This window comes from Heterodontus francisci, chromosome 14, assembly GCF_036365525.1.
Source record: "Heterodontus francisci isolate sHetFra1 chromosome 14, sHetFra1.hap1, whole genome shotgun sequence".
NCBI classification, from domain to species: domain Eukaryota; kingdom Metazoa; phylum Chordata; class Chondrichthyes; order Heterodontiformes; family Heterodontidae; genus Heterodontus; species Heterodontus francisci.
Genome location: NC_090384.1, coordinates 91,406,958 through 91,419,030, shown reverse-complemented (window position 1 = coordinate 91,419,030; position 12,073 = coordinate 91,406,958). Strand labels below are relative to the sequence as shown.

The following is a 12,073-nucleotide window of genomic DNA, read 5'->3' as shown; positions in this document are numbered from 1 at the left end:
TATAAATGCAAGACTTTCTTCCTTTCTTTATAAATGTCTTCATGGGAAAATATTAAAAATCCAGCTCGTAGCTAAATGTCACCATAACTTCAAATAAAACTGCTGGGTATCTACTTTTTTTTTAAAAAAAGAGATACAGCACTGAAACAGGCCCTTCAGCCCACCGAGTCTGTGCTGAATTTAGCAAAGAAATTTCCTGCAGCAGCTCAATTTATTATTTTTCTCCCTCCCCCACTAAAGAAGCACAGCGACATAATGAGACTTGTTCTGTGGATAACTGCAGGTACAGTACAGTACACACGCACACTATATCAGGCCGCAGAATGATTTACCACTTGAACTGATAACTCCCATGAGCTGTAGCATAATGCATGCACTGGGTAACAATTATTTAGTGCACAGGATGTAACAAGGGAGCCTGAATCACTCTTCTTCAATAAATGAAAACATCCAATTTGATGAAACAGACATGTTAACAAAACATCTTGTCAATTATGCATGGAAAGAATAAATCGGCTGTCAGCTGCTGTTTTACGTATTGTAAAACCAAGCTTGCCATTTATACCTCTTCTCATATGGCTTGCATGTCTCACTGACTTACCTGTGAACTACGTCGCAGATAATCCCACAACCAACAGGCAGGTCCAAGACTAAATAAAACATGAAGAGGCAATGAGCAACACCAGATCATACAATATCCCAACAATACATTATCTTGTACATGGGCTTAAAAGTAAGTTCAGCTGATAAGAACGAATCAATGAAACACTACATCAAATTACACCATGTTGAAAGGAAGTCAGTGATGAGCAAGAGAGGAAAGATTGGACAGGCTAGGCTTGTATCCACTGGGGTTTAGGAGAGGAAGAGGTGACTTGATTGAAACATACAAGATCCTGAGGTGTTTTGACAGGGTGGATGTGGAAAGGATGATTCCGCTTGTGGGAGAATCTAGAACTAGGGGCCACTGTTTAAAAATAAGGGGTTGCCCATTTAAGACAGAGATGAGGAGAAATATTTTCACTCAGAGGGTCATGCCTTCGGAACTCTTTTCCTCAAAAAGGCAGTGGATCAGAGTCTATGAATATTTTTAAGGCAGAGATAGATAGATTCTTGATAAGCAAGAGGATGAAAGGTTATCGGGGATAGGTGGAAATGTAGAGTTGAGGTTACAATCAGATCAACCATGATTTTACTAAATGGCGGAGCAGGCTTGAGGTCATAAGATCATTAGAACTAGGAGCAGGAGTAGGCCGTCCGGCCCCTCGAGCCTGCTCTGCCATTCAATAAGATCATGGCTGATCTTTTCGTGGACTCAGATCCACTTACCCGCGCTCCCACCGTATCCCTTAATTCCTTTATTGTTCAAAAAGATATCTACCTTAGCTTTCAAGACGTTTACTGAAGAAGCGTCAACTACTTCACTGGGCAAGGAATTCCATAGATTAACAACCCTCTGGGTGAAGAAGTTGCTTCTTAATTCAGTCCTAAATCTGCTCCCTCTAATCTTGAGGCTATGCCCTCTTGTCCTAGCTTCACCTGCCAGTGGAAACATCCTCTCTACTTGTATCTTATCTATTCCCTTCATGATTTTATATGTTTCTATAAGATCCCCCCTCATTCTTCTGAACTCCAATGAATATAATCCCAATCTACTCAGTCTCTCCTCATAAGCCAACCCCCTCAACTCCGGAATCAACCGAGTGAACCTCCTCTGCACCCTCTCCAGTGCCAGTATATCCTTTCTCAAGTAAGGAGACCAAAACTGCACATAGTACTCCAGGTGCGGCCTCACCAGTACCTTATACAGCTGCAACATAACCTCTCTGCTTTTAAACTCAATCCCTTTAGCAATGAAGGACAAAATTCCATTTGCCTTCCTAATTACTTGCTGTACCTGCAGACCAACCTTCTGCGATTCATGCACAAGGACACCCAGGTCCCTCTGCATAGCAGCATGCTGCAACTTTTTACCATTCAAGTAATAATCCTTTTCCCTGTTACTCCTACCGAAATGAATGACTTCACATTTATTAACATTGTATTCCATCTGCCCACTCACTCAATGTATCTATGTTCCTCTGCAAAGTTTCACAGTCATCTGCACACTTTGCTCTGCCACTCATCTTAGTGTCATCTGCAAACTTTGACACCCTACACGTGGTCCCCAACTCCAAATCATCTATATAAATTGTAAATAATTGCGGTCCCAACACCGATCCCTGAGGCACACCACTAGTGACTGATTGTCAACCAGAATAGAACTCATTTATCCCCACTCTCTGCTTCCTGTTAGTCAACCAATCCTCTATCCATGCTAATACTTTACCCGATGCCATGCATCCTTATCTTATGCAGCAGCCTCTTGTGCAGCACCTTGTCGAAGGCCTTTTGGAAATCTAGGTACACCACATCCACTGGGTCCCCATTGTCCACCTTGCTCGTAATGTCATCATAGAATTCCAAAAGATTTGTCAAGCATGACCTGCCCTTCATGAACCCATGCTGCGTCTGCCCAACGGGACAATTTGTAACGAGATGCCCTGCTATTTCTTCCTTGATAATAGACTCAAGCATCTTCCCCACTACAGAGGTTAAGCTAATCGGTCTATAATTCCCCATCTTTTGTCTACCTCCCTTTTTAAACAGTGGCGTCACATCTGCTGTTTTCCAATCAACTGGGACTACCCCAGAGTCCAGCGAATTTTGGAAAATTACCGTCAGTGCACCTGCTATTTCTCCTGCCATTTCTTTTAGTACCCTGGGATGCATTCCATCAGGGCCAGGAGATTTAACAATCCTTAGCTCCATTAGCTTGCCCAACACTACCTCTTCCGTAATAATGATTGTTCCCAGGTCCTCACCTACGTTCATCTCTTTGTCAATTACTGGCATGTTATTAATGTCCTCCACTGAGAAGACCGATACAAAATACCTGTTCAGTGCCTCGGCCATTTCATCATATCCCATAACTAAATTCCCCTTCTCATCCTCTAAAGGACCAACGTTTACTTTAGCCACTCTTTTTCGTTTTATATATATTTATAGAGTGGCTTAGTCCTGCTCCTAATTTGTATGTTCATGTGTGAGAATTTTTTTAAAACAAAGTTTAGTGGAAATATGGAATTCTATCCCTAAGAGGCTATGGATGCTGGGTCAGTTAAAATTGTGCTTACTGAGATCGAAAAGATTTTTATTAGGAATGTAGAGCAAAGGCGAGTAAATGGAGTTGAAGTACAAACCAGTCATGATCCCACTGAATGATGAACAGGCTTGGGGGGCAACTCCTGTTCCTATGAATCCAGGATAACATTCTCCACTGAAATAAGAGCAGCTCATGGACAAAATGGAACAACATTCCCCTATTTCAGGCTCATAGTGAGAAGCACTGAAACAAAATCCTGTATCCATATTGGTCCTGTGCTAGAATAGGTATTAACACAAAGGGAATCAAAGGTTATCAGGGGTAGATGGGAGTGTGGAATTCAAGACACAAAACAGATCAGCCATGATCTTATTGAATGGCAGAGCAGTCTCGAGGGGCCGAATGGCCTAGTTCTGCTCCAAATTTGCATGTACAGCCACAGGAGCATTTCTGTTTAGGAGTCATTTAAGACCTAGATATAATTTTTTTTTGTCAGTTCTTTAACAACAACAACTCTATTGTTGCTTTTATGAAATAGAAACTAAGTAATGTGTGTCACTGCCTGGAATCATTAAAACCTTACAGCACAAAAGGAAGCTATTTAGCCCATTATGCTCGTGCTCGCTGCTTGAAAGTGCAATTCCAACTAGTCCTGCTCCCCTGCTCTCTCCCCAGCAATGAAGGACATGTTAGGTGAGCTATTTAACACAGGTTAAGTCATAGTCTTTGTAGGAACCATTGAATTGGTTGAAGGTTCCAACCTACCTGATTTCTTCCTCTGGTGTATGACACCGGATCTGAATGGGTTCAATGGAGGGCATGTAGATATCATCAACTGAAGAAAGTGCGAAGTTGACTTTCACTCGATGATACGGCTCTGCTTCATTAGTCTGTTTGAGATTATATTTGCAGGTCAGATGTAATTCTGACATTTGAAAATATGCACAAACAAAGGAACAAGTGGCAGCTGTTGATACCAATCATGGAGCTCCTGCAAAAGGAGTCAGTGAGTCATGTGATTAGCTCACCGTGAAAAACTTTCAACCAAAAAAAAAACATGTTTTCACCTTTCCCAAGGAAGAGAGAATAATACAGCAAGACTGATCAGAAAAATTCACACTGGACATCTAAGAACTCAAGCCAATGCTCAATTAGATGGGTTTAAAGAGACTCACTACTTTGCCTCGATATGAACAGCCTGAAGAAGGTCCTCAATGGAGGAGGAATCAGAAAAGGAACAATATTTTTGTTTGACTCTCTTCTGGGTTCCAGAATGCCAGCTGTCAATTTGGATTGGCAAAGTAGTCCCCAAGCTCTGGAATTTCCTCCCTAAATCTCTCCGCATCTCTATCTCTCCTGTTTTATGTTCCTCACAGTCTACCTCTTTGACCAAACTTTTGGTCATCTGTATTCATAACTCCGATAAATCAGTGTCAAATTTTGTTTGATAACACTCCTTTGTAGTGCCTTGGGACATTCTACTACATTAAAAAGCTGTTATATAAATGCAAGTTGTTGTTGGATAATGTAGCAGATTAGCAAGTTGCCCTTAAGCCTCTGTATTTGGATCCTTCTAACCAGCAGCTCGGAGGGTTCTATGTGAATGAGTTTGAGTAGTTTTCACCTAAGTCCTAAAGTTCACAGACCCACAGCATGCAATTTGATCTAAATTAGAAACCAAATGGAGAACCTCATGTCAGACATCATAGGGCGACAGGGAAAAATACTAACCAGTGAAGGAAGGAATGGCCTATGGAGTTGGGAGGGTAAAGCATATTATTGAGACTGACCAGACAGAACTTACTCCGCACATAAAAAAATGAAAATGTTAGAAGGCTGAAATAAAACAGAAAATACACACCAAGTTAGTCAACAATAGAATCGTATAGCACAGGAGGCCATTCAGCCCATTGTGCCTGTGCCAGCTCTTTGAAAAACATATCGGATTAATACTACTTTCTGTTGTTTCTTTTGGACTTGCAAACTTTACCTTCAAGTATTTCCCCAATTCCCTTTTCAAAGTTTCCATTGAATCTGCTTCCACCACCCTTTCAGACAGCGCATCCCAAATCAGAACAACTCACGGCGTAAATAAAATCCTCCTCATCTCCCCTCTGGTTCTTTTGGAAATCACCATAAATTTTGCCAATTGCGTTAAATAGAAAAAAAAAAGACAGGGTAAGATAAGATTTCGGGTGTATTACTTTCTTACAATGTTCTGTTTCCATCAGAGCTTTAGTCTGCATCTGACCATTTTATATGAATTCTGATTGTTTGATGCCGACAAATTTGCTCATAATGGAAGAGTGTTCTATTCACCAGCAATGACATCCCTCAGCTTTATGAGCATAATGAAAAAAAATGTAATTTAAAGATGGTCATTACTCCACTGGCACACCTCCTTCAACAGCATCTTCCAAACCTGCAACCTCTTACACCTAGAAGGACAAGGAGAGCAGACACATGGGGACACCACCACCTGCAAGTTCCCCAAGCCACACACCATCCTGACTTGGAACTATATCACCATTCCTTCACTGTCGCTGGGTTAAAAACCTGGAACGCCCCCCCCTCATAACAGCCCTGTGGGTGTACCTATACCAGATGGATTGCAGAGGCTCAAGAAGGCAGCTCACCATCACCTTCTCAAGGGAAATTAGGGATGGGCAATAAATGCTGGTCTTACCAGCAATGCCCACACCCCATGAAGCAAATAATAAAAATAATTTAAAATTTTTTATTTTTTTTAAAAATCACTGGAACAAATACAGCTCGTGTCCCACAGTATAGCAGAAGACTAGTTACCACTTTAGTTACTGGACACTAAAACACCCTCCTCAGAGGAAAATTCATGTACAAACCATTAATCTTGCAGGCATCTTTTCCACGCGGTAGCTTCTTACATCTTCCAAATCCTGAGTGGCAGTTATAACTTCCTGAAGGGGAAAAAAAAAACAGTTCTAGAATGGATCCCAGCTAAACCTTCAAAAATACTGAACAATTCTGCAGAGGGCAACTTAGAATTTTTTTCCCCCCCCACTTAGAATCTGTGCAACAGTCTGACAAACAACAAGCAAAGTGAGCCCATCACATCTTACCACATCGTCCAATGAAAACTGGGAACCTTGAGCCACAAGATATCCATTCACAGCAATCATAGCACAGCCATCATAATACAAGCGATCACCATCACAGCCCTTCTGGTTGGCAAGGAGATAAATACCACCATTCTGGGGAGATGAAAGAGAAGTTGAAGAAACAGCCTCGGACCAAGCTATCCTTGCACAATGTCACTATTTAAAGATGAACCTGGTGGGAAAAGGTTTGGTATTAATTCTACTGTCTGCCTTAGTGCAGGGCTGCATCACAGTTGGAGCATATAAAAGGCATAAAAATTCCTAAATCCACATCTTGGTATTATTTTGTGTGCCTTCATAAATTTCTGGTGACAATATACACCTCTTTATAGACTGCAATGTTTTACTGCTTTTCTACTCAGCTGAGCAACTGAAACATCTTTCCGTGTTTTGGCCCCTAGAGGGTGCACAAGTTTATGCTTCAGTTGCCTGAGTTGCCTTCTTACTATTATACAAAATCAAGACAACACTCAGGGACTGACGCATGCAGATAATAAGCAACAAGGTACACCACGAGAAGCTCGAGATGACGCCACATCCAATTTTCCTCTCAATAGAAGGAATGTGTTTGGGTCCGGTTCTCCAAATGGATGGAATTTGGAGTTCATTTTGCAGGGATCTGTTAGCACGAGCGTGCATTGTGTCACTCAACACAATAATTATGTTGTTGCAATATCTCATACAAATATTAGGGTCACATCATAATGGTTAATTACAAATGTGGAAAAAGGCAATTGGTGGGACCACACCCTTTAGAGGGAAGCAGCTGATACTTTGAGCAGACGATTGTTTTCAGGATCTATGAGGTTTCTTCAATGCCATGAGCCAACATAAATATTGTAGCAGACAACAGGAAGGTCTGCTTTGTTACATAATTTTTCTCCCAATCTCCAGACCTACAAGAGGATTCTGCGGAGACCTCCACTGCTGGCCAAGTGCATCCTCGACTTCCTTCACTTCACCACTGGAGGCCAGACCTTTAGTTGGTGTTTATGCTCCACACAAGGCCCCAAGGTTTGGAATTCCCTCCCTAAACCTCGCCACCTCTCTCTCCTTCAAAACACTCCTTAAAACCTACCTCTATGACCAAGCTTTTGGCCACTTGCCCCAATTTCTCCTTGGAGACATTTATGGCATAGAAGAAGGAGGCCATTCGGCCCAATGAGTCCACGCTGGCTCTCCGCGGAGCAATCCAGTCAGTCCCACTCCCCTGCTTTATCCCAGTAGCCCTGCCAAGTATATTTCCTTCAAGTACCCAACCAATTTCCATTTGAAATCTTTGATTACCTCCACTTCCACCACCCTCATGGGCAGCCAATTCCAGGTCACTACAACTCGATGTGTAAAAGCGTTCTTCCTCACATTCCCCCTGCATCTCTTGCCCAAAACTGTCAATCTGTGGCCCTTAGCCCTTGTACCATCAGTTAATGGGGACAGTTTTTCCTTGTCTAAGTTTTCTAAGCCTAATCATAATCTTGTATACCTCGATCGAAACTGTCCTCAATCTTCTTTGCTACAGGGAGAACAATCCCAGCTTTTCCAACCTAACCTTGTAACTAAAATCCCTCACCCTTGGAACCATTTTGGTAAATCTCCTCTGCACCCTCTCAAGGGCCCTCATATCCTTCCCTAAAGTATGGTGACCACAACTGGACACAATACTCTAGTAACCAGAGCTTTACAAAAGGGTATGTGGCACGGTGTCAAATATTTGTCCCATTACACTCCTGCGAAGCACATGGGATGTTTTACTGTGCTAAAGGCTCAGTATAAATGCACTTTGTTGTTGCTGTAATTGCATTTGGTCTGAACTTTGGCCAGATCCATATGTGTTACAGAAATACAAAAGCAAAATACTGCAGATGCTGGAAATCTGAAATGTAAAAAAAAAAAAGGGTCATCGACCTGAAATGTTAACTGTTTCTCTCTGCACAGATGTTGCCAGACCTGCTAAGTATTTCCAGCATTTTCTGTTTTTCTTTGTGTTACAAAATACCAGACATACAAGAAATGCACCCCCTCCCTATTACTGTTTCACCCAACAAGGCAGAGAAACAAAGATCCACATGGCCATGTCATAACTTCCGCCAATAACTGGCACAATTTTCTTGTATCAGATACATACTCACAACCACTTGGTGAGTTATCTGGCCAGCAACTGGAGAAGTAAGTTTGCAATCTGATAAACGAAATAAACAGCAACAGGTTCATTCTTTGAAACTTTCCCTTTGTCGGTTTGTAAGCAGGCCTGGAATTCAATTTTAATTTGAAGACAGCACCATTTCAACTCTTGTACCTTTGCAGTAGCTGACTTTATAAGGTCGACTCTCACGTAATTTTTCCGAAGGACATGGTGGCTCCCCGATGAATTAGTAAATATTTCCACCCCATCCATCGCCATGGTAATGTGGGGACTGAAAAGGGACGAACAGGAGTAGGGTCAGTGTCTCAAACATACATCGTCATTGGCAAAAGGTGACTTTCTATACAAGTTATAGAAACAACACACAATTATCCTTTTGGAAGGTATATTCAACACATGCACTGCGGGGCAACAGTCTAGGGCACACACACACAGACAGACACACACACCAGAACTGCAACAAAAACATGAGCCGGAATTTTACACAGGAGTGGGCCGGGGGCGGGGTCGAACAATTGAGTGGGAGGCAGGGGGTGCCATTCCTGACGACTTCCCACCCCCACCGCAATTTTACCAGGGGCGGCAGCGGCAAGAAACAGCCCGCCCACCCCAATCAAGGCCCTTAAGTGGATAATTAACTGCCACTCGAGGGCTTTCTCCCGCCGCTGCTGGTATTTTGCAGCTGCCACCTCAGGCCTCACAGAAGGCCAGCAGGGTTGTGGGCTGGTGGGGGGGGCGGGCCTCCTGATTGGGCACCCTGTACCCCACAGAGGGCCCCCCTCCCCCGAAGCCATAAAGCTGCCCTCCTCACCGCGCCCCACCCCCCTCCCCAGAATCCGGCAGATTTTTATGGCCTTGCCAGGGACACTTCACTCTCTTTGGGGGCTGGCATCCACAATCCTGCTGTTGGCTGCATGCAGTCCCAGTGGCTACTGCTCCAGGTGACGCTGGTGAGACAGAGAGCTGCCGGCCCGCTGATTGGCCGGCAGCTCCTTGAGGCAGGACTCCCTGCCTCAAGGAGGTGGTCCCGCCCAAGTCCAATCAAGGGCCTGGGGAGCGTAAAATCCTGGCGTGGCTCCCCAGGTCCGGTGGAGGTGGGCTCGCCATTGACTTTTTGGCTGGTGGGAGGGGCCTCCCACCAAAGGTAAAATTCCAGCCATGGTAACCTTACTCAGATATCGGGCAGACATGCTAATCACCGGAGTAACGAGTTCACCATATCATAAGTGATTAGTTTACTGTATCAAAAGGTTCTTCATTTTACGTTGAACCAGTACTAATTACTCAATCACATTTCTAACTGTTCAAACTAATATCCTATATTGGTGCAGGGTTTTTTTTTCCAGGCAATATTTGGCTGCATCAACTGTCATGTAAAAGTTAAGGGATATACACATTATTGATGTTAAAACAATAACAAAAGAAATCACGAGTCCATACAGAGGCATCCTTTTCCAAATGGATCAAGGTAAGCAGGTGGAGAAATCTCAATTAGCAGTTACAGGTTAGTCAATGGATTGTTGCATAGGACTGTACAGCATTTACAGCACAGAAACAGGCCATTTAGCCTGACTGGGCTATGCTGGTGTTTATGTTCCACACTACTTCATCTAACCCTATCAGCATAACCTTCTATTCCATTCTCCTTCATATACTTATCCAGCTTCCCCAGAAATGCATCCATACTATTCACCTCAGCTTCTCTAAAGGTAGCAAGTTCCATATTCCAACCACTCTCTGGGTAAAGAGGTTTCTCCTGAATTCCTTATTGGATTTATGACTGACTAATCTTATATTTATGACCTCTAGACTTGCTGCTAAAGGGCCTCTGGTAATAATCAGGAAGGTACAGATAAAGCAGAGGGAAGGGCCTTCTCAATACAAAACTCCAGTAGACCACCTCCGAGCACTGACTCAAAGAGAAGTCTAGGAGATCAACTGACCATCATCAGAACAGTAAATGCAAAAAGTGTCCTTCAGGGACCTAAAGAGAATAAAAACAAAATGTGTTAAAAGCAAAGATGAGCTGGGGTTGTCAATTTTTGTCAAATAATATAAAAACTAAAATTAGAAGAAACTATTCTTAAGGATGGCATTAATTAAAAGGCATCCTTTTTCATGATCCCATTTAAAATAACTAAATGTTAAATATCCATTCAGTTTTCTTCCTGATCCACTCCAATCTCTCCACCCACCTACACCACACCCCCCCAACCCTAACCGTCTAGAGGCTGAGCTGGCTCTAGTGTTGGGTCAGGAATAAGTGCAGAGGTTAAAAATCATGTAGGGTCGAGAGAGGGGAAGCTAAAGAGACAGGCAGTTAGATTCGAGTCAGGTCAGGCCTCAAATGGAAAAGGCTGTAGAATCCGGTCAGGAGAGAAGCAGTCAAGTCGTAAGAATCAGGTCTGGCAGGCTATTAAAGGCTGGAGAGAAAAAGGTGGAGAATTGACATTAAAAAGATCAACAGTTGCCATGGCTAACAAACATGTTGCAGTATTATCCTGGCCCAAATGCATCACACTGCACTTGTCTAATTTGAAAGGCAGATTCACTCAATCCATCTCGGTCCAGCAGCAAACTACTGATTTTGTCAAAGGTCCCAACTCCTATCCACAGCTTCACGTCAAGAGTAATGGACCCAACATGGACCATTGTGGACTCCCACTAGTGACTGGTCACAATGCAGACTTCTGCAATTAAAAACTTCCTGCCATCTATGCAAATACCACCAACTGGTTAGCCAACCTAAAACCTTCTGCAATCTGTGGTCATTTGTGAAGCACTTTAAATCAAAGGCTTTTGAGAAAAAAAAAATCAAGACACACAATATCTACTGGACTTGCACCATTCCCCAACTTTGCAACCTCTTCAAAAAAAAAGTCAATAAAGTTGACAAGATTGCACCCTTTTCCAGAAAGCCTGGTGGGATTCTTCAATTACTCTTTCTAGGTGAGCATATAATGTTTCTCAAATAATCCTTAATAAACTTGCCTATAATTGAGGTTGAAGGAATGGGCTTATAGTTTCCTGGTTCTGGTTTGCTGTGTTTTTGAAATATAGGCACCATATGGGCCTCTCTATCCAGTCCATGGGCATAATCCCAGAATTCAGTGAGCTGTTAGATATAGGAGCCAGTGATTGCATAATACAGCAACCCCCCATATCTTGAAGCACCCAGGGTAAATATCAGCAGGGCCAGTAGCCTGATCTCCAAGCAAGGACTATTTGGCCTCACATCTACACATTCAATTTTAGCAGCACTAGTAAATAAGCATTTTCAATACTAAAGAGTGACACAAAATAACCATTTCAAATGTCAGACTTATTGTTGGCACTCTACCAGACTTAGATATGAGCCTATCCAATGGTCAGGTCTCTGTTCCCCACATGTGGGTGTGATACCATAATCAGGGTCACTGCTAAGAATTAGGTCTGGTGCATTATTTTTACAGGTATCTCATATACCTGGGTGGCGCAGTGGTTAGCACCGCAGCCTCACAGCTCCAGGGACCCGGGTGCGATTCTGGGTACTGCCTGTGTGGAGTTTGCAAGTTCTCCCTGTGACCGCGTGGGTTTTCGCTGGGTGCTCCGGTTTCCTCCCGTTTCCTCCCACAGCCAAAGATTTGCAGATTGATAGGTAAATTGACC

At 43.1% G+C, this 12,073-nt stretch overlaps 1 protein-coding gene across 3 annotated transcripts in view; it reads right to left on the bottom strand.

Moving 5' to 3' along the window:
• nadsyn1 (NAD synthetase 1) overlaps positions 1-12,073 on the bottom strand; it is a 72,170-nt gene that overhangs the window by 21,264 nt on the left and 38,833 nt on the right. For all 3 annotated transcript variants that reach the window (XM_068046531.1, XM_068046529.1, XM_068046530.1), the window contains 5 exons: positions 8,579-8,696; positions 6,244-6,375; positions 6,007-6,081; positions 3,911-4,035; positions 602-650 (listed from right to left, as the gene is read on the bottom strand). In XM_068046531.1, coding sequence (XP_067902632.1) covers positions 602-650; positions 3,911-4,035; positions 6,007-6,081; positions 6,244-6,375; positions 8,579-8,696 — 499 coding nt within the window. The remainder of the gene's footprint in view (positions 1-601; positions 651-3,910; positions 4,036-6,006; positions 6,082-6,243; positions 6,376-8,578; positions 8,697-12,073) is intronic.